The sequence below is a fragment of the Carettochelys insculpta genome, chromosome 24 (genome assembly GCF_033958435.1).
Source record: "Carettochelys insculpta isolate YL-2023 chromosome 24, ASM3395843v1, whole genome shotgun sequence".
NCBI classification, from domain to species: domain Eukaryota; kingdom Metazoa; phylum Chordata; order Testudines; family Carettochelyidae; genus Carettochelys; species Carettochelys insculpta.
The window spans coordinates 994,564-1,017,663 of record NC_134160.1 but is presented as its reverse complement, the minus strand read 5'-3'; the positions used below and the strand labels follow the sequence as shown (position 1 = coordinate 1,017,663).

Here is a 23,100-nt window from a genome sequence, read left to right as displayed (position 1 = left end):
CTGCAGAAGGAAAGCGCTACATGAATGTTAAGTATTTTGTATAGGTAAAATATTTATCCCATGACATTTTCTTTTCACAACTTACTTTTGGGATCAATCTAAAAGACAGCAGCAGTCCTTAGTAATTTGACAGTGTTTTCAATCCTCCCATAGACCACAATAAAAAACTAAGCCTCCCAGCCCCCTAGGAAGAGGGCTATAAATTGTCCAATCTGTGAAGTTCATCACCATTCATCCACCTGGGAAAGCGAGACAGTGGCTTGTTAAAGACATATAGGGAGCCATTTTCAAAGCTAGGAATTAACAGTTCCTGGGTCCGTGGCCTTTGCTCAGACTACTATACTGCTCCTCTCAAGCTCCCACCAGGGAATTGCTTACACCAGAGAGTGTAGCCAGCCACCCTGTTACAGCTCATCACTTGTCCTGTCCAAGCGAGGGGCCAAGCAGTGAGCTGCAGTGAACCAGTGGATGACGACCTTGGAAACATACTCATGTTTGCTTATAGTAAGGGGTGGCAAGTTTGGGTCGGACTGGCAGAACTGCATCCGAGAGCAGATGTCTCTGAAGTCCTGGTTCCTCCGCTCGTACTCCTCCACGTGAGCTGCAAGGTGAGAGTTCACAATGCACACGCTGGTGTTGTGAAACTTGAACCGTATAGCAACTCCACCTTTGTTACCCTAGAAGGCAAGAGAGGAGATTGGTTTGCAGTTTTCCTGGGGCTGTAGTGATCTGACTTCTAAACTGGGGCAAGAGGAATGGATAAATCAGAGGATTATGGCACTCTCAGGAAAGAGAGGTTCAAATCCCCAAGCAGAACATTCCCAAGCCAAGCCCACGCCCTCAACGCATCACCGTGGGAGGGACAGCAAGATTAGCATAGTACATCATGCAAACTGCAGCCAAGGGCACACAGAATTTAATTTGCAGTTCAGGAGTGGGCTCATATGACAGCAGATTATACCATTGAAAACAGTCTGGTTGACTGCTTTGGCAAGGAATTAGAGCTGCAAGAAACAAACTGACCTTTCAACACAAACTACAAAGACTATGTTGTAAAATGCCAGGGTAGCTTGGGGCCACACTAAGAACTGCCCTCGACCATATCGCATCTGGGGAATCACTGGAGGGTAGATTCCAAGGCCAGGGAGGTGATCCCCATGATCTTCAAAAAGCCCAGGAAATCTGCCTGAGGAGAACTGACGTCTGCTCTTCTGGGCAGGCGCATACTGGCCAGGCTGGTTTCCATGTGCATTTAGCTTAGGAAAAGTCATGGCCAACTGCAGACTCTCTCTTGAGCCAGCTCAGCAACACATGCAATCAGACAAGCACAAAGGTGAGAGTGTCTCCCTGAGAGCGAGATGCAGCCAGGCCTCTGTTAGCTGCAGGAACACCCAACGTGATTCAGTGACAGGGAATGGATAGCTCAGGGCCCTCCCAAAGACAACCTCCCCCACCTGCCCACGCACGCAGTGCATTCCTACCATCCTCCCCATGATCCCAGTTCCCACTGTCTCAGCTTCCACTTCGGAGATGTTCAGGGCATGGTCTGCCTTCACATATAACAGCAGCATGATCCCGACAAGTCGTACAAGCTTCACCTGAAAGAACAAGCCAGAAGCATAGCAATAGCCAGGACCATTTCTCAAGGGAAAACCTTACCCCACTCTGCTCTGAAGGTGAAGTATAAACAACCAAAATGCTCCAACACTGCACTTCCAGGGAGCCACCCACCTGACACATGGCACACACAGGTGCGCCAGCAGTACAACACAGGACAGAAGTAACTGGCCCTGATCAGGGCAAGAGACTCAATACCCAAATCACTGCCTGGGGGAGAGGCAGCCCCGAGAAAGTACATGCCTGGAGCAGAAGTGAGAAGAAAAAGCCAAAGCAAGGATTTTAAAGGAGCAGGCACCAACCTCAAACAAACAACACAATATTCCTACTACATGACAGTTCACTGCTTAGGTAGTGCTGCTGAGCAGAGGCTGGCAAGCTCCAAGAAGCTTTCTATCCCATCCTCTCAGCCGAAGAGAGCGCCCCTCACCTGGATGCTCCTTTAGTCACCTTTAGCCAACAGTATGTGGCATAAATGCCCTTAGCTCTCACAAAAGTGCTAATGGGAATGGTCTCAGACTGAGGGTGTGACCATCTCTGGAAGCCTCGAGGAGAAGTGTTATTAAACAACCCCCACCCCCTATGTATTGCTGGCTTGGCAAAAACGTAGCAGCACTCAAAACTTCAGGAGACAGACAGGGTTGAAAACAAACCAGGGAAAAACAAACATGAGAAGATGCTTGACGGGAAGTAGTTTAAGGTTTCAAACTAGCTTCATCCCCAAGCCACGTGTACCTTTGCGTATTTGGCACCTGGGTGAAGACTATCAGTTACAGCTTTGAACCATTCTTCCTCTTTTGGTGTGTCATTGAAAAAGAAAGCTTCTTTACTCAGGTCAAGCTCCTGGAAGCTGTATCAGAAGGAGGAACACATGGAGGCATTCACTGGCCTTAACCCTCCAACCTTTTCCACCAGGGAAGAGGTACATTGAGACAAATTGATTTTGGAACTGGAATTTTAATGTATTGATGTTGATTTTAGCAGTGCATTAAGAGCAAAATGCAATTACCATTAGTATTAAATTGACTTAACTGCAGTGTGGCATTAAAGCATTCACAGTACATTGTGCCAAGAGGAAGAACACACACTACCGGAATAAGACAGTGCAAACATCCTTGCTTTTAAATCCTTGTTTGCAAAGCTTTGACTGAATAACTGCACACTGCATGTTCATCAGCAAGCCACCCAGGGGGATTTACAGAAGGGCCAGAAGCAAAGAAATACACACCCAATGCAGTAAACATCCGGAGGATCAATGTCATAGTTCAGCCATGGATGGAGGCTCTCTTTGGGTGACTGGCCATTTACATTGTATGTTCCAATAAAAAACCTGCAAAGAGACACAGGCTCAGCAAAACCCTCAAGCCACAGACCAAGACTGTGACAACAACTTTCCTGCAGCGTTTTATATGGGGGTGAATTTGCGGCATGCTAAGGGTGGATGGGACAATTTTCTCACTCGCTCCGTTATTCATGGAATGGCATGTTTAAGAAGACTTTAACCAAAACAAAGTTTTCAATATTAAACATTGGCTTTCTTAAGAACGGTCTCCCCCAAACGAGAAAACATTACAGAAACAAAGAACTAGCAGAATCAAGGAAGAGACCAAGGCAAAGGGAGAAGCAGCATTTCCAGGTGAGTTCTGAACAGAGATGGAGAACACAGAAGATGTACAGAAAGGCTGTTTGCTTAAGCAGGTGCTGTTTACGTAAGAGCGTGCACCTTGGCAACTGAGTAAAGGGAGCAACGACGCAGAAAGGCTGGTCAAGACAGCAAGAACTGAAGTCTATTTCCCCCCACCCCAGACTTCTCATTGCTGGTGATTTCAAGTGAAGTTACACATTTATGAGTTTTACTTATTTTGCTTTCGTTTAAAATTGCACTCCCAGGGACAGCTGTCACCTGAAGTTCTGGAGGTAGGTGTAGGAGTCCTCTTTCTGCAGCAGTTGAGATTTAACTATATTATCTCTTAGCCCAAACTTCTGCACAGATAAGATACACGCCTTGTCTGAAACCAGCAGGCTAGAGGATCGTACCATTTCACTGGTTATGTCTGCCTTGGATTTACTCTGCCTGCAGCAGAAAGCAAAACAAGAGACTCTCACACTCTGTGTGCCAGAAAGCTAACTCATCAAAACACGATGGAGAACTAAAAACAACAATCCCCATTCCCCCAAGAAGGGATAAGTTCTACTACTGAAACCTTGTTTCACAGAAGTTCATGTTTAGTCACCTCAGCTGCCAGTGACAGAAGGCTAAAGTGAGTATTTCTCAAGAGGACTAAGATCTTGTTTGTACACAAGAGTTAGTACCAGTTTAACTAATGGGCTTTCAGGGCTGAGTTCAGCCTGTGTTTAGGTGGGGCATCACTCATCCCCTTTCTGATGGGATTTAAATGGTGTGCCCTGCTTAACAGGGTGGGAAGGTGAAACTCCTTCTGCCACCTCCTACCCACACCCCATCCCAGCTGCTCTCCTCACCCAGTTAGCCCCTCCCCACCACAGCAAGAGCACAGAGCTGTTCATTTAGTCCAGGCCCATCCCTGCACAGTGCCCTTCCCCTCCTGTGTAGGGCTGGGCAAGGCAGGGGATTTATTTAGTACACTGATTTTCCTGTTAGACAGAACATCCCAACTACTAAGATGTTCTTAAATAAATACCCAACATATATTGTAGAAAAGTTGTGTGTCCATCTGTTTAACAAAACACAGCAATCATGTAGCACTTCAAAGATTAACAAAATATAAAATATAATTTTGTTAGTCTTCAAAGTGCCACATTTCTGCTGTTTTATTTTGTTAGAATACAGACTAACATGGCCATTTCTGTTACCATCTGTTTGTTCGAGAACTCCTCCTAAATGGTAAGAGGTATGACTGCCAACTTTGGTACACAGCCTCCCCTTATCACAACTTAAAGCAAGGGCAGGGTTTGGCTGTGCCAGACAATGGGATGTGTGTGGAATGTGATTGTTTCTCATAAAATGGAAAGGGTGGGGGTGTAAGGGCACGGACAGTTAAACTCTCAAACTACAACAGGGGGTTGACCATATTTTTTACTGGACTGATCTCTGCTACTATCTCACCCACCTTCTCTCTCCAATAGCTAGGGCCCTACCAAATTTACAGCTATGCAAAATGCATCATGAACCATGAAATTCGGTGCCCTTCCATGAAATCTGTCCTTTTGTGCACTTTTACCCTGTAAGATACAGATTTCAGAGGAGAAACCAGCATTTCTCAGACTGGGGGTCCTGAGTCAAAAGGCAGTTGCAGGGGCATCACAAGATTATTTTAGGGGGGTAACAGTATAGCCACCCCCTCCTGGGCTGCCTTCAGAGCTGGGCAACTGGAGAGCGCCAGGAGCTCTTGCCTGCCCTGTGGCAGCAGTGGCTGGGAGGCTGCCGTGGGGCTGGAAGCTGAAGCTGTCTTCTGCTCCATGGCACCCAAGGGCTGGCTGGAGCCCCACGGCAGCCTGGGCTGGGAGAAAGGCTGCAGGCTGGAGCTACAGCAGCCCCTGATTGCAGGGCTTTCTGCCTGCAGAAGCCCTACACCTCCCTTCATCCGGGACCAGTGAGGCCACGAGCATGCCAGATAAGGGAGGTGCACCCTGTAGTGGCTCTCTTACTGTGCCAATACGGGCTGGCCAACAGGTGGCACTGGCGTGTACCTCAATGGCTGCCTGTATTCACAACAGCTTCTGAGCCCAAGCACATGAAAACCAGGAAGTCAAAGCAGAAAGTTTCTCTGTGTCTTCCTTCTCCACAGTCCGTGGACTGTCAGCAGTTTGCATAGCTCAACACCATTCTGGACCACTATCAATAAATGTGGTCATCCCCATCCTGTCTGGCACTATAAGTCATTTGCCACCCCTGCGCAATGAGGCTCTCTGTACGGTGACAACAGCTAAATTCCCAAATACACAATGCCAACAATTTCATTCTCCATTACAACTTACAAACACAGGTGCTACACACAACAGTTCTTGGCATCTCCTTTAATTAGGAGGATTTAAAACACACTGTACCTCAGGGCAGCTTTGTCATCGCTGTTATGGCTCCGACCGTGATTAACTACAAGATTTTTTCCATTTTGTTTGATGTCTTCAGACCCAACAACTCCTAAAGGAAAACCAAAAGCTTTACTCAGAACAAGTAAACACTGCATACAATACCTACTTGCTAAGATAAATACAAGGGAAATCTATACACCAAGTGTTTTCCCATGTCCCTAGGAAAAAAAAAGCAGGCTTTTATTTCAAGTTTGCTGCATTCCTTGTGGGATAAATAGGTTAAAAGGGCGTTTTCAAATACTGGATATAATCCCACAAGAATAGATCAGTGCTTCTAAATAAGGAAAATAATGCAGCACTGTTTTGTTGAAGGATTGTAAGCATATATGCACAAATTACTGCAACAGTGAAAAACCCATTTGATACAGATGGGAGTTCCAGATTGCTGAAGGGATTCTGTATTATAAGAACTGGGAAGGAACCAATGGGAAAATTAACATTTATCTGGTAGAAAACTAGACAGATAGTGACTTTTTATTGGGTTTTAAGGATGATCTTATCCAGTGCACTACAATCTGTTTCTCCTATTGCACAGAAAAGGTGTCATTGGGGTGAGTGCGTATTTAGAACAAAAGTATAAATTACACCATGGCACCCCGTACAGCTCAGGTGGGGCCACAGCTGAGACCCTGGCCAGCCCCCACAGGAGGCAGGAAAGGAGCACCACCCAATTCCGCTCCTGGGCCAGCATCCGGGACCTGGCTGCTAGCGCTGAGTCCAGGCCACAATTCGTCTCAACCCTCAGCCTCAGCTCTGCTCCCAGCCCTGCCTCCACCCCCATGTGTGGCCCCAGTCTCAGCTTGCTCACTGCTGTCCATATTTCCTCCCTCCCAGGGTCATGGCCCCACTCCTGGCAGCAGGGGCAAACAAGGTAAAAAGCTGGGGGACCACTGCTGTACCTAGAAAAAACTGCAAGAGGCTTGTTAAAACTCCTACAAGCTAGTCAATCCGCAAAACTGGCCTATTCATAACTGCAGAAAAGGAATCTTGAGGCTCTGATAACTGATGCATTTTTGCTCTTCTCTGTTTCCTCTGCAACCTTGTCACTCGCTTGCTCAGTCACAGGGTTACCCATTATCTCTGAGCCTTCATATACAGCCTTTGCTTTCCCAGCATTGCTCAATACCCCCTTCAAAGCATGCACCTGTAATGAACCTTTGCCAAGTCCACAGCCTGGCAAGAACCACAGAGATAGGAAAGAGAAATGCACCGCACTTCAGAGACACTTCCATGTCTGCTGAATTGTTCACAGCAAAGGATGACACTGTACAGGTTTGTCTGTCCCCACCCTGTACCTGACCCAGCTCAGCATCCTTGATGGAAAGCCAGCCCTACCTCAGCAGCAGCATGAAACACACCAGATCTCAGCCCCAGTACGAGGTGCGCCATACAGTGAAGTACCAAGTACTATGCAAATGTAACTTGTAGACTAAACAAATCAATGTTTTGCAGTCAGTCAATCATGTTGTGTTCCTCTCCAGCAACATGGGGCTGAAGTTTTTCCTGAATTTTTTTTGGGGGGTTACTGCAGCTAACACAACCTCTAGACTGCAACGCCCCTGTGTAGCAAAGGAAACCCCAACAGACAAGGAGCCATGCAGGGAAGGCAGGAGAAGCAGCAGCCATACCTTCCTCCCATTCCTCTGTCAGGGAGTGAAGGGAAACTACATGGGTTGTGTGCATGCCTCTCCCTCTCCAGCTGGTTAGGGCAGAGGAATGATCTGCAAACTGTGTACTTTCCCCTCACTCCCTAAGAGTCAGGGGACCAGAAGGAGAGCAAGCAGCGTACCAGTATGCACATGGCTCCCTTGCTAACCAAGTTGCCAGTGCCAGCTGAGAGAGGACAAAGCGAGCCCTCACTTAGTGAAACTCCAAAGTTAGCCAGGATCTTAGAGCAGCACATTCAGGCTGGCAAATGAGGAGGCATGAAGCACACCCATGCTCCCCATAGAAATTTCCCTCTGCAGCTATGAACAGCTAAACTGTTCCGCCTGGACTGCACCCGGCCCTGCAGCTGCGTGTGCTCCAGAGTCAAACGAAGCAGGACTCTGAGGTACAAATAAGATGCAGTCCCAGCCTCCTGTCCTGCCAACCGACAGAAGAAACTGTATTCTGCCTAAATCCCTATATGCCACCTCCAAACCACGGCGGGCAGACAGCACAGCAGGCCCTTCCTCAGCTAAACACTCAATGTGCTTCTTGTATGTCCACGTTCCGCACTGCCCTGCCACTAGCCAATTGGGACTGAGGGACAAGGCAATTGTCAGATCTGATAACTCAAAAACAAACACAAGGAAACCTTGAAATAGCAACTTTGTGAAAAGCCAGTCACCCCTCAGAGCTCAGCATCCGTTTGGCTCACCCAACTGGAGACTGTGTTGCTACGTTCAGACGTTCCACAAGAATGGATTTTCAAAAGAGCTGTGGTTGGGAGCGCGAATTGGAGTCTCTCAGCTGTGAGTGCCAGGTTGTTTCACAAAACAAAACAGCAGTCATGTGGCACTTTGAAGACTTACTTTACAGTGCTCCATTTCTGTTGTTTTGTTAGAATACAGACTAACAGGGCCACTTCTCTGTTACTATCAAAACAAAAACGCAGTAAAATAGCACTTTAAAGACTAACAAAATAGTTTATTAGGTGAGCTTTCATGGGACAGACCCACTTCTTCAGACCATAGCCATACCAGAACAGACTCAATATTTGAGGCACAGAGAACCACAAATAGTAACCAAGGTCTTTTCACATCAAGCCTGAAGGTAGGCCTGCTGACGGGCAACTGCCCCCTCTCCCAGGGATTTAAAAGGGCCTTGCACAGCCAGACATTGCCACCACTATTGCAGCCCTTTAAAGCACAGCTGGAGCCCTGCAGCACTTTGGCCTGCCTAGGGGAGACTGGCCCCAGCCTCTCCCCGTCCCAGTCTCACCTAGGGCCCAGGGAGTCTGTTGGCCTGCTGTCTTAAGGTGAAAGTGTTCTAAAGTTCAGACTATCCCTCTACTACCCTGCACCTCTTGATGGTTCCTCCGCCCTGCCATGCTAAAGCACAAGCTAGAAAAATCCACAGCATATTTACAGTGGTGGGGGGAAAGAAGAGTGTACAAAACTGGAAAATGGAGAAAGAAAAAGGAGGAGGAATGAGAGTGACTCTGAAAACAAGACCCTCAGTAACCATGAATTTGACCAAAAAAGTGTTCAGATTGAAGCACGGGTGTGGGAGCTGGGAATTATCCATGTTCGAATTCTGGCCCATACTGAGCTTCTCCATCATGGGAGCTGGGGCTGTATCTGTTGTTTAAAAGGTGCCGCCTAAATTACAACAGGAAATCACACCTTCCATCAGAGCAAGAGAATGCTATGCCCACTTCCTATGCATGTCTAATTATATTTCCCTGTTGTTACATGTGTAGCCACACAGTAGAATAACAGTAATAAGTCCTACACAACGAACTGCTCAAAAGTTCTGTATGATTTTCTGTTTTACTCTGCAAGTCACCCTTGCTTCTTGTTAGCATCAAAAATTAAGTTGTGCTTCCTGGCTGGTTTGCAAAGTAAGTTATGTAAATATCTTTTAGTAGCCATGTAATCCTTGAACTTCTCTGTAAACTTGTTTGGTGTGAATGACGAATGTGTCTGAAAGTCACCACAAATGTCCAGAGAGGGTCGAGAACATGAGAGGAACTTGGAACTGATCAGAAAATGTCCATTGTGCCCACGGCTGTTCAAATTAGCAGAAGAGAGGAGGCTCGGAGACAGACAGACACTCCCAAAGGTCAGAATGGGGTGCCCTAGCCATGGTTCTCTGGGTTTGGCCCTGCAAGCCAGGCCTCAGGGGGAGCTCGAATTGAGATTCACAGAATAGGACTCCTCACTCATATTGATCTGACTTGAGGTATGACAGACTGGTAACTACGATCACCTGCTGGACAGGTGTAAATGCATATGCTTCTTTTCATACTGTTCTTAACAAAGGTGGTATTTTGCCTCTTTCCCTGAAAAAAAGATCCCAAGTGCTTCTTATAAGCATAACACACAAGGGATTATTTTCAATGAACATTTTTATTTGTAAGTCTGTGCTGACAAAGGAGCTCCAATCTGCCACTGCAGAGCAAAGAAAGGCTATTTCCCAGCAATTCTGACTGTGAGCCCTTTAACTCTGGTTATACCTTGTGTGATTGCTGCGTACCAACAATCCTCACTTCCTCGTTCACAAAACTGACATGCTGCGAGGCTTTTCCAATGACCACATCTAATGGTGAGATAAGCCATGGGAGGGGCTTCTGAGATGTTTGATCAAAATCTCAAAAGCAGCCATTGTGACACTGGGCAGGGACCCAGGGCTCTAGCATATGCATGGTTCATTCTGAAAAGAGGAAGTCGCAAACAGGGCCAGAACTAATTTCTATCAAAGTCAATGGTGGGTGGACCAGGTAAAGTTGGACTTTCCAATCAACTACCCAAGTAATCATGTGGCCCCAACACCGTAGCTCCAAGTGCCTCCAAAGAATTTGAAAACAGAAAGAGCAATAAGAGACACAGACCATCCACAAGTATACCTGTGGGAAGGATCCCTTGACAAATATGCTACCCTGACATCATCCTGTGATAAAGCCTCCTGATTGACAGCAGCTAGAGACACCTCACCTTGTAGCAGTCAGGTTGGAAAGTGCCATCAGGTCTCATTTCCATGAGGTTTTTTATGCCACAGCAAAATACAAAATGCTCATCTCTAGGTCATCCTGCATAACATGATGCTGTGGTCCAGATTCAAAACTCCCTTGCAGACCAGGAAGGTCACAGAAGACTGAATGCCCTGAGACTGACCCCAAAGAGAAGCAGCATACACTCATGGACTAAATGAGGACGAGAATGCCAGGTCCCAATAGGTCTGCAGATAATGGAGTCAAGTCTGTTGGGGCTGACACCTTTTCTAGCAATCACTGCAAACCTTTAAGCCTACATGTCTGGCAGCTTGAGATCACAGGGAACTACAGACATCAATTGATGAAAGCTTTAACTACTAACACAGCCATTTGATATCCACTATGAAATGCAGGATGCCTGTGAGCAGAAAGATTTATATCGGAGAAAGAGGTTGAAGAAACAGGGCGCAGCAAGAAACTTGGTAACTACCCATGTAACGAGGCAGAGTAAATGGCCTACAAATGCCACATACCATTCTGACTGCCAACACATGGGGAGAGGACTGTCCCTGCTTGTGCCACCTCCACACAAAGGTAAGAACTGCCACACTGTTTCAGACCAAAGGTTCACCTACTCCAGTATTCGGTCTTTGGACAGCGGCCAGTGCCAAGTGCCCCAGAGAGAATGAACAGAACAGGTGATAATCAAGTGATCGCTCCCATTGCCCATTCCCCAATTCTTGCAAACGGAGGTTCGGGACACCATCCCACCTCAATGACAGAAAATTCAGACTGGGAGGGAATTTTCCTTTGGTTACTGATTTTTTTCTCCTCACCCAGCAAGCCATTCCAGGGGGAAAGGTCACATTCCAACAGCTCAGGGATAATAAAACAACCGCAAAAATTCACTGACGTCTCTCCCTACAACCTGTCTGGAGCTCCCAGAGAGCAACATGCTCATCCTTCCTCTGCCTTGCACCTCATAGACCCAGAGCTTCACACTGACCCAAAGGAAGGGGGAACTAATCGCCCAATACTGCTCTTAACAAAAACATCAATATTAAATCCACAAGCACACACGGGCTTCACACGTTCTTCTGCAATTCCATTTAAATTGATTTGGCACCAGGAATGCACCACCACAAATACAACATGTACTAGTAACAAAGAGGAAGCCGTGCTAGTCTATACACTATCAAAACAAAAAGCAGTCAAGTAGCACTTTAAAGACTAGCAAAATGGTTTATTAGGTGAGCTTTCGTGGGACAGACCCACTTCTTCAGACCACAGCCACACCAGACCAGACTCAATATTTAAGGCACAGAGAACCAAAAACAGTAAGCAAGGAGGACAAATCAGATTATCTTTTTCTGATTTGTCCCCCTTGCTTACTGTTTTTGGTTCTCTGTGCCTTAAATATTGAGTCTGTTCTGGTCTGGCTATGGTATGAAGAAGTGGGTCTGTCCCACGAAAGCTCACCTTATAAACCATTTTGCTAGTCTTTAAAGTGCTACTTGACTGCTTTTTGTTTTGACAACTTGTACTAGTGGTGCTTTTCCTTTTCAATTAATTTTTGCAAAACCATGCAAAGACACGTCGTTTTTAAAGTGTCCTGATTTTCAGAAGTACTGAGTTTCACTGTAAAAAGTAACTGGCGACTGTAGTTCCTCTCATGGGTTTTGCACAAAAAGAAGAATTTCTTTCACTTTAAATGGCAAGTGCAGATATGCCCATAATTACACGAAGTTGGCTTATTCTTATATAGGGGAATAAGCTATTCTGGCATAAGACACCTTTATACTGGTAAAGCAGTTTAGTCCATCACTGAGACAAACCTGCAGCAAGAACTTGGCAATTATTGTATTTAAGTCCTTGAACATTTTTAAATCACATCTATTTCTTTACCAATATACCTGTATATTTTAGATGCTAAAAGGACTGGCAACAGTGTAATTTTGGGGTAAGATCAATATGTAACTCAGATGGGGGCATGGGGCTAGCCCTGAAGGATCAAAAAGACCTTTTATTTAGGACACTGGTTTTCATAGCCATACATTCACACAGGGACTGCTACCAGTGGCCATACAGGAGAACTGAAGTGTCTGCTGGAGTTGATTGAAGGGCTTTTTGTTAGCCAGTATGGTAAAACAGAAGTTCTCTTTTGGGCTGGTTTGGTGCACAGTAGAGTGGAGAGCCACCAATCTTGGGCAGTGGCCACTCTGTCTCTGAAGAGCTTACTCTAAAATCAGACTCTCTTGCTAGTGACCCACCAACACACACCTGGTTACACCAAGCTATCATTTATTCAATCTGTGGTTATGAGCTACTTGCTGTATAAGGGAATAATGCTTCAGATCACCAGTTGATCATCAGATTTCTTCAAGAAATGGAAACTTCCTGGTTTTTGACATACCGGCATAGGAGGCTGGAAGGCTGGGGGTGGGGGTGGGATGGGGGAAATTTGCTCCCACAGTAATGAGACGACAAAAATATGGACAAATGCGCTGCAAAGCCAATTATATTGTCATCTTCTGGACAGATGACAAATCTAGGGCAGAGTGTTCAACACAAGAACCACCACCCATCCATTACACTCTCTATGGAGCACTTCCACACAAGTCTCATCTTCTGGGACAGCACAATCAACTCTAACAAGGCATAAGAAACCCTTGGATCACCACATCGGTCTTCTTTGACCAACTAACCACCCCAAAATACACCAAGAAATCTGTTCTCCATAGGCAGGCACTCAGATACCAGGGAACATGTTCTGAGGGGGAATACGTCTTAGAGTACTCTTCTCAACACACTCAAAATCACTTTTACCAAGCAAGGATACTCCACCAGGAAACAGATCCCATCATGGCCCAGGCCAACCAAAATGCCCTGAGAGAATCTGCTGAGATAGAGAAATAAACCCTCTCCAATCACACTTCCCAAGGTGTCACCTACCATCTCCCACTGGATCCCATGTGAGGTATCTCCACACAACAGTCATCCAATTCAGTGGGGACCTCCCCCTAAGAAAAATCATTCCTAGACCCCCTTTTCTGGCCCTCAGAAAAGGCCTCTAACTTCTTCATCAGATGCATGTGTCCCACAGACAACTACCCACCATCCCAAAACAGCTCCAGATTCTGCTAGGACAGAAAAAACAGAACCAATGAGCAACACCTCTAACACACCTTTCAAGATCCCTGTGTCCTATATAAAAATCTATCAAAATGTGCAGTGTTCCCCATCCAGTGCACCACATCTCAGTGACAACTACATGCAGAAACCGATCACTAGGTTCTTAAATGAACACGCACAGCAGCTCCTGGATGAAGAGGCAGTTGGCTCCATATTCTGCCCCCTGCTTCTCCCCCATCCACAAGCACAGTCCCACACCACCCATTGGCTGTGGTTCCCTGTTCCTGGCCACTGAGAGCTGAGGAGGTGGTGTCTGTAGACAGGGGCAGAATGAAGAGCTACTTGCCTCTCCCTGCCAGGAACTGCAGATATGTGACAGCTACTTTCAGGAGCAGTGCAGGAAGCTGTCTGCCTTACCCCGCTGCACTGCCAGACTTGTAGTGGCCATTCTACAGTTTTGGCTGCAGGCGCCTTCAGGAGATCAAGCCCATCTCCAGGAGACATGTGGCCAGTAGTCCACACATACATAGAAAAAATGAGAGGGATTCATTTTATTCTGCACACCAATACAGAGGTAATGTTTAGATGTGCACCACCAGTAGAAATCAAAAACCTAAATATGCTTTCAAGTATCACTCTAGGGATAATTACTCCAGCCACAACACAATCCTCATTTTAGAACTCACTTCTCAAAGAATTAAAATCTAAGTAGGAGAGAGAAAAATTATGACATGTCACAAACCTAAAATAACACACTTAGAAAGTGGTAACAGCATTACCACAGCTATGTGTTGGCTTGGGAGAGGAGTGTGAAAGGTGTGTGTGTGAGATACAGATTCACATTGCCCCTTTGAGTATGCTCTACCATAGGAGCAGCTGCAAGCAAGCTCCCTCCTGAGCCCCAGTGTCCCTCTCTCTCTGTGGAGATAGGGAACAGGAGTGTGGGAGTGGGACACCCTGACATCAGCACACCCTTCCTCCACCCTTCCCACCCCTGCACAGCAAGCAGGAAGCTCCCAGGGGTAGCTCTAGGGCGGAGGGCACCAGTAGTGTTGCATTGGTGGGGAGGGGCAGCTCAAGTACCAGCATTTGACAGTCTCCCAGCCAAATCAGTCAGGGCACCTGTCAGAGGCTCCAAGAGCTGGATCAACTGGTTGGTAACCACTACCCTAGAGTATGCGCTAACTACTCATGCAAGATTATCTGTTCCATCTCATATTTAGGTGTGGCACTAGGCGTACCATTCCCAAACCGGAGGAAGAGCCCTACGTAACTCTAAAACTCATGTCTCTTATCAGCAGAGGTTGGTCCAATCAGAAGATCTCACACCCACCTGGTATCTCGAGGTGCCAACAGTCAATTGACAATTCTCCCATATAGAGGTTCTGATAAAAACCTCTCATGTAAATATTAAGGAAACCTCAACTTCATGACTTCATAGGTGCCAGGTGACTCAAGGGAGATCAGGAGAGGCACCTCTGAATATGCAACCTGACCCAACTTCAGAGACTTGCACATAGAATCCAGGACACACCAAGGGCAATGGAATCAGGGTAGGGCAGTGCTGATGGACTGAGTAGAGCATGTTCCGAGACAGTTGCTGTTGGCTTCTTTTTCCTCTGTAACAGCTGAGAAAGTGGTATTTAGTTTAGCTTATGAGATGTGTCAATCTAAATGTATTAAGCAAATAGTTTCTTTTAACTCTGTTTTCTCTCTTAATAAATCTTGTTTCTGTTAATGACCACAGTGGCCAGGACACTTTCAAGCAGAGGTCCTCAGGAAGAAAAAGCCATAATCTCAAAGGAAAGGTACTGAAGGGTAAAGAGTTTCAAGTACTAACCACTCCTTCTTGGGCCAGGTCTACATAGCTATGCCAAGTGCATGATGAGGTGCGATTTGCCAGCACACCAACCTTGGTCACAAGAGCCACCAGTATAGATGCAGTTATATCTGCAAAACTGAGCTAATCTTGCAAAGACAAAGTTTTCCTAACTTAAATTGTTTTCACACTAGAAGTGCTTCACTGGTTTAGTTTATCCCTACAGTCTGTTGGCAAAACCTTTTAAACACAGGCTTGGCCCCAATCCCTGTCACAAGGTATCTCCAAAAGCTCCTGTCCTCACTAAGCGAGTTGTGTTGCTAGAAGGATGCAACAGAAAAACACAAGGGAAAAGGCCATGGGAACTGGCAGGAACATTGGTCGTTTTTCACAAAACCAAAAAGCAGTCCTGTAGCACCTGAAGACTAACAAAACAATTTATTAGGTGATGTTCCTGAGACAGACCCACTTCTTAAGATCTGGAAATTCTGATGAAAGTAAACTGGCACAACAAGAATTTAACAAAAAAAAGAAAAAAAATTAAGAAAACTGACAAGTCAGCTACATAGGACAGAAAAGGGGATTGTTTGTTTTAAAAGCCCACTCTTTAGAGCAATAACAACAGCGAGGAAGCCGTGCTAGTCTATACACTATCAAAACAAAAAGCAGTCAAGTAGCACTTTAAAGACTAGCAAAATAGTTTATTAGGCGAGCTTTCGTGGGTCTGTCCCACGAAAGCTCACCTAATAAACTATTTTGCTAGTCTTTAAAGTGCTACTTGACTGTGGTTATACTCTCATAAAAGTCAGCCTCCATCACTTTGCACAGAGCCTGCTTTGTCAATCTATCCACCACTCTGTCAGGCTACGCGCTAACATTTAAAGATTTTATATTGTGACAAATGCCAATTACGCTGAAATACTGCACTAGTCAAGCTGAAACGCCATCTGGTTTGAAAGTCACAGGCTTCATTTCAAGTTTTGACACTAATGGAAGCAGGCTCTCAGAGTTTTACATCACATTTAAGCAGCAGATGGAGCAATGCCTTGAGTTAAAAGCAGTTCTTCTACTAATTCTGCAAAGGCACCTCTGCGCTGATCTACAGGACCTCTGCACCCACAGATAACAGCAATCCTTCCAGACAATGGTACTTTTATGATGCAATACATATCTGCAAGGATCTAGGAAGATCAAACTTATTTTATCTGTAACCGGAGTAAAATTAAAATCCAAGGTCCAAAGAGCAAGCCTTCCAATATCTGTGTGTATACAGAAATGTATTCAAATGGACACCCAGCAAGTCAGCCCCATTACATAACATCAACACAGGTAACATGATTGGTGGTCCTGTCTCCTCAAAAAAAATCCTTAGGAAGTCTCTCTCTGGTAGACCTGCGTTAGGTGCCTGGGTAGGCAAAGAGACTTAGGCGATGCACTGATAGGTACAGTACACATACCTGACAGAGTAACACATTCTGCTACACGTAACAGGACACCTTATTTCTTCCTGGGCTGAACCAGGGCTTCCCATTCTGAAGGTCAGAGTAATTTCTGAAACTGTACACAGGCCTAGAAAGAGTGTATAGCGGCACATGAAAGAAAACAGCTCTGGAGAGGCTGTGATACAGAAACCATACAAAGAATGCTTCCCGTACATCTGACAGCATGAGCATGGGTGTCTCAGGTTTGGATTGTATTACATTGATCTCAAAGAGCAACTTCAGAGGTTTTTATGTATCTCATTATTCAACAGTGAAAGAGCTGGCTGGTTATCAGATTGTTGTGCAACCACGACACACATTGGCCACGATAGCAGCTCTGAGGGAATCACACAGTTTTAAACACCTTATAACCACTACAATAGTTTGACTTTCAAAAGAGTGACATTTTTTCAAGTAGTAATTCACTTCATCAGCAGGATCTTTACCAAGATTTATTCAGACACTTGCTGGCTGTGCACTATTGTCTACAGTCTATTGCCATTAACCACACATGCATGTTCATGCTCAGAACATGCTCTAATCTAGTGCATTTTAACAATACATCATGAAGACACAATACTGCCAAAATCCATCCCAAACCCTTGATTTGAATTACTTCATTCAGCAGAGGGGGCTTTCCTGACCTGCAGATCGACATCTCCAAAGTAGTGCACGGGGGCGCTTTGAAAGTTAATTTATGTCAGTGTTTCTAGGGACACTTTGTAAAAAATAAGCCGGATGTAGCTGCTGCACAATCACACTTTCCAGCTGGCGCGTCGCCTCCGCAAGCGCAGGCCGCTGTTGCCCAAGAACTCTTATTCTCACAGACTGGCGTAAGTGCACACAGCTGAGCAGGTCTGCGCCCGCGCCCGCGCCGGAGAAGCACCACGCGCTCAGGGGGATATTGCTGCGCTCGCCCCTGTAACAGACGTCAGTGCTTGGAAGCGCAGCCCAGAACCGACCCTGCCTGCTCTTTGCTCCCCTGCAGAACCGCCCCGGGACCCCCACCCGTCTCGGCACCGCGCCCGACCCGGCCGCTACCTTCGCGCATCCACCCGGCCGCAGACATGGCCCTCAGCTCAGCAGCCCGCGGGCCCGGTTCCACCTCCCCTCAGCCCGGCCCCGCCACCCACCGGCTCCTCCCCGGGGGCCCCCACCAATCAGCGAGCCCCTGGGCCAGGCCCCGCCCCTGAAGCGACGAAACACGGCATCTGGGCACCATCCCCTCCAATGAACAAGCGCCTCCTGCGGGCCCCGCCCCTGAGCGATGGCGACGGGCTCGGACCCAAGCAGGCGAGCTACTGCGCCGCGGCAGCGAGTGGCTAGTAGCCCCGCCCCCCCGCCTCAGGGCCCCGCCCCCCGGTTCTCCCCCGCCCCCCGACTCTCGCCGCAGGGTCCCGATCCCCCACTTCTCCCCTCGGTTCTCGCCTCAGGGCCCCGCCCCCCGCGTTCTTCCCCCTCCCGCCCCCGGGCCCCGCCCCCCCGCTTCTTCCCCCTCCCGGCTCCCGCCCCCGGGCCCCGCCCCCCCGCTTCTTCCCCCTCCCGGCTCCCGCCCCCCGGTTCTCTTCCCCACCCCGGCTCCCGCCTCTGGGTCCCGATCCCCCACTTCTCCCCTCGGTTCCCGCCTCAGGGCCCCGCCCCCCGCTTCTCCCTTCCGGCGCCCGCCTCAGGGCGGACTCTCTACGTCAGGCCCCCGCGTTCAGACTTGCAGTTAGCCGGCGGGAGGAGCGCAGGGAGGGATGCAAGCGGGGCTCTCAGTTCTCAAGGGGACTCATGGCTGTGCTGTGTTTGTGCGCAGCGGTGGCACCAGGCCCTGCGCCACCCCAGCAGCACTAACTTCTCACCAGGGTCTTGGGGGTTCCCGGGGGCTGGCGCGCACGGGCTGCAGGGACCAGTGCACCCGCCTTTCCAAGCTAGGAACTCACTGGCTTGATTCCGCTGCTTAACTCCAGGCGTCTGAACAGTCGAATTGCCCCAGCGGTGGCAGGGGAGCGTTCCCTTAGCAACAGCAGCGGTATCCATGGGGGAGGAAGTAGGGGGCTGGGGATGGGGTGCTGATCACGCTGCACCCCCTTAACAAAATGTTGGGGGCTGTTCCCCCCCCGTTTGTGCATCCCTGTCTTACAGCATAAGCAAAAGTCACAGCTCCAAGTTTAGTGTCTGGAAGATCAGTTCTAGGCTACATTTTACTTCCCTGTCCATGAGCAGGGTGCCTAGGCAAAACTGCAACTAAAATACAGTAAACTCTTTCATATCTGGCAGCCCTGGGAGGTTGCCAGATATGCAAGTATTCTGCATAATAGAGAGGTATACCTAGCAGTGCATAACACTAAATAAAAATGTATGCAGAGTACTTTACCAACAACAGTAGTCTTGTACACTGTAAACTTATAGTGTGTTTATTTGTATTTACTTTCACTATACTGTACTTATGGAAAATGTAACTAAAATTTACTTATGGTTAAAATGCTGGTTATTTGAGCGTTCCAGATGATAGAATGCCAAATTTGAAAGAGTTTACTGTACATTCTTAGGAGGAAAAGCTCAGAGCATCTCTATGGAGCCATGTACTGGTGGAAAGGAATGATGGCTTTTGAAGGTTAGTACTTCTGCAGGTCTGTAGCTGTATACATGTAAGTGGCAGCAACAAGTACACTATGACGAGAGAAAACACAGCACACAGACACTAGACTTCCCTACTTGGTCTGCAGCATCTGTACCAATCTGTGGATTAAGTTCAATACATATATGACAGAGTTGTACCTGGATGGCACTTGCTGATCTCCTGTAGGAACATGCGTGTCTGGGAACCAAAAGGCAACCGCACCACCAGCTGAGTGTCCTCTGAGCTTATCTGCACAGTCACATCAGATCCTACACAAGATGGAAGGAGGAGATTGAAATTAATGCTGTTAAGTTTAGAGAAGACACGGTTTCTAAACACAACTTTACAAGTTGCATGCTTACAAAACCCATGTCAGCCCTGAGGATGTCTCCACATCCTCAATATTCCAATCACTAGAAAACCATGCCAGCTGCAAGGAAAGAAATCAGCTTCATCACCACCTTCATTTTCCTGTGTTTGGATGAATGTCTTTTATATTTCTCTAGTCTTTTCAACACAACAGATCCCAAAACATTTTAAAAACTAATCAAAGGAATCCAGCTGCATTTGAACTGCACTTAATATACCCAGTAGGGAGGGGTATTTTAAATTAATGTTCATGCCAAGATGCTAGTGATAGGTATCTGACTGATTGCCTTGGAGTCTAGGCTCCTCTGATTACAGATAAATCAAGTACTGAACAGGTAGTAGCAGGCAAACATCCTTCCCACGTTGCCTTGCCAAACCCCAATGTGGCAAAGGCATGGCAGGGGGGCTTCTTAAATTTAAATAAAAAGTAACAGTATTGAGCTGAAATGCCAGGAAAAACTAGGGAGACAGACTAACCCATTTTTAGCAACAATCTAGAATCATTTAGCCAAATGATTTGAACTTGGAATGTTTAAAAATCACACTGGTCAACTAGCAATAGTGTCCAGATTTACAAGCTATCGAGTAATGCAAGACAAGACTTCATCCTTGCATAAGGTGTTCTTAGTTTAGTGCTGCTCAGCCCCAGACCTTCCATAAGCAAGCTTGGCCAAACTTCACACGCTAAAAATCCCTGAATAATGGTTCATACAGAGTCTGTAACCTGAGTGTATGGGAATCTGCCTCGTACCTTGTGGGAATCATAGCAATAGAAGAGACTCACCAATGACATAAAGGTCATTGTCAGGTGTAACTGTCAAAAGAGAAAAGCAGTTTTATTAGAAAACTCAGCAGGTGCTGCAGGGCAACAATGCTACTGTCCAGTGCTAATATGTCATAATTAACTCAGCCCAACCCTCAGCACCCTCTGAGAAGGGTCAGAAAGGGAGGCAGAAGAAATCAGAAAGGATAGAAGGCCATGAGTATTTAATATCTCTACATTTTCCAATTGCCAGAGCTGGGTGGGAGGGGATAGTTGGAGTTCCATGGGGCCCAATGCAGCCTATTTCCCTGGGCATGTTTATGAATTACATCAGCTTCAGCTGTTTCAAAGTTACAGCAAAACAAGGTGAAAGGTGATCAGTTTCCCAATTTCAGGCAGCAGCTCAATGAAGTCCAGATTCTGTTTCACACCCACTACCTCTTTTTCCCCCTCCCTCAAGCAAAGTTAGCAGCTCCTTCATCTCTGAGGAGCAGAAGCAACCACCTTTCCAGGAAGGGAGTGAAGGATGGAGATAACACTCCTACCTTCTTCTGCTGCAAATCCTTCTGTGATTGGCAAAACTCTCTCCAAACAGACATCCTCACCTGTGATAGCCATTCGTCTATGAGTGTACAGGAAGATCCTGCAGGCAAGAGTAGGAGGATAATGCCATCTCTGTTCCAGCATCAGCACTGAGCTTCCTACATGCATGATTCAACACCATCCTATCCCAATATCACAGTCACTTGCTAGCATAGCCCCTGCAGCTCCAATCCCTACCCCATGCTTGCCAGCCCAACCAGGGGGGTGAGGTATATTATATTAATGTATACAAGATGCCGATAAAAGGTAAAAGACTAACAGCCTTGGAGTCTAGGCTCCTCTGATTTCAGCTAGATCAGGAACAGAATAGGTAGGGGCAGGCAAACATCCTTCCCACATTGTCTTGTCAAATCCCAACATGGAGAAGGCAACTTTGGTTGGGAGGGGAATTCATGCAGTCTCCATGGCCCAGTCAGCTCTTGGGCTTTTTGCTCAAGACTGCCAGCCAGAGGGCCCTGCCTTCCCCAGATGAGTGGCCCATGAAACTTTGTCTCAACCACCTACGCATGTTCTCCATGAGTCTGCACGAGGCCCAGAAGCCTGCTTTCCACACTCTCCTCACCAGCCAGGATACCCTGTACCGCCTACAGCTCATAGTCAAGAAACAACCAACCCAGACATAAGTCCCCAAGAGCAGCCAGAAAGTCAGAATGCTGAGCTTTCACTCTCTGAAATTGTCTTTGACTCTAGACTCTACTGGTTACTCAGCTTCTGGGTTTCCTGTCTAGAGCCTCTGCTTGCACCCAGAATCAGTTAGACACCAGGTGTTCTGCCTCCTTAAAATTCCTCCCACCTTTTCAGCTCAACCCCAGATCCTCCTTCTACACTCTGTCTTTGGCCATTGTGTGCTGTCACTCAGCTCTGTGAAAAAGACTTTTCCACCTGTGGTGGTGGGTGGAGTGGTGGAGTGCTACACTACCCAGATGGGCAGGGAGCTGTAAAGTATAATTGGCATTCTGAGTGGAAGTTGTCATGGGAAGAAATTTTTGCCCCAGTATTATTAGCACAACACCCAGTCCAGTGTGCCATGAAAAGGACTGAGACATACAGGTTATTCTGAGTTAACAGGTGGCTTATGGCTAGCAGTCCTGTCTCCACTGATAATTAATAGCCCTGAGAGGCAAAAATGGGGGAACTGAGGGGTAGGATTTCTCTGGTAACTCCATATTCACTTATCTACAAAGAAATGCTAATGCAAAGGATATAATTAGGCAAGTCTGTCCATCTGCCAGGGTCTCCTGAATAGCAACTGACTGGTCCATCCTCCAGACCTGAAAGGCAAAGAGCTGCTGTAAGTCAACAACGTAGGTTAATTCGCCAAGATGACGTAATGCAGCTTTGCAGCAACCAGGCCACAAGGTGGAGCCAAGCAGTGAAGATGCTGTAGCACTATGCCATGCAGGCAGAACAGAATGGGATGTAGTGATCTGATGGCGGCTGTGAATTGCATCAGACGGAGTGTCCTCTGGCAGGGACATAGACCCTCTTTGCTCTACAGACTGAGCTATGGTACCCAACAGGATAGCAAGCACAGGCCAGTAATTAATGGCTAGCTGCAGACTTTGCAATGTAAATCAGGTACGTACCAGCTGCCGTATTTGTACCAGAGCTTTCCCCTGCAGCTTCCCTCCTGCAAAGGACTCAGATTTGAGATATAGATGGGATCACCCCACTTCAGATGTTTCAGCAGTTGCCTGAAGTAGCCTCGACCAGACCTGCTTTCTGAAGCAGTGTCACGAGAAAGTTGACAGCCTGTCTGCTGCCAGCCTGATGATAACTCCAGCCCCCGCTTCTCCAGCAGGCCTCCTCCCCACTTCCTCTCTGCCTTGCTGAGCCTGGCTGCTTTCCCACTTCCTCTCTGGCTTGTTCCATCCGCTCCGGGCTCTTCCTCCCTCTTGGTGTCCCAAACTCCACATCAGGAATCTGGGCACCAAAGCCAACACAGCTGGCAGGGCCACATTTCTGGATTTGAATGGGAACAGCGTCCAGCCCCTATGAGCC

General features: G+C 47.2%; 1 protein-coding gene across 8 annotated transcripts in view; it reads right to left on the bottom strand.

Moving 5' to 3' along the window:
- INPP5B (inositol polyphosphate-5-phosphatase B) overlaps nucleotides 1-22,861 on the bottom strand; it is a 34,970-nt gene extending 12,109 nt beyond the window's left edge. For 3 of the 8 annotated variants that reach the window (XR_012642443.1, XM_074976361.1, XM_074976367.1), the window contains exons 1-10: nucleotides 22,686-22,861; nucleotides 21,042-22,370; nucleotides 20,518-20,547; nucleotides 19,523-19,633; nucleotides 5,644-5,737; nucleotides 3,521-3,691; nucleotides 2,846-2,947; nucleotides 2,353-2,467; nucleotides 1,482-1,598; nucleotides 490-677 (exon numbers count right to left, since the gene is read on the bottom strand). Coding sequence is in view for 7 of the 8 variants with exons in the window: in XM_074976361.1 (XP_074832462.1) it covers nucleotides 490-677; nucleotides 1,482-1,598; nucleotides 2,353-2,467; nucleotides 2,846-2,947; nucleotides 3,521-3,691; nucleotides 5,644-5,737; nucleotides 19,523-19,633; nucleotides 20,518-20,547; nucleotides 21,042-21,207 (1,094 nt within the window). In the remaining variant the exon portion in view is untranslated. Of the gene's footprint in view, nucleotides 1-489; nucleotides 678-1,481; nucleotides 1,599-2,352; nucleotides 2,468-2,845; nucleotides 2,948-3,520; nucleotides 3,692-5,643; nucleotides 5,738-17,800; nucleotides 17,859-19,522; nucleotides 19,634-20,517; nucleotides 20,548-21,041; nucleotides 22,371-22,685 lie in introns of those variants that run through there. The other 5 variants (XM_074976362.1, XM_074976363.1, XM_074976364.1 and 2 more) reach the window with 5 other exon arrangements.
- Between the last annotated feature and the right edge of the window lie 239 nt (nucleotides 22,862-23,100).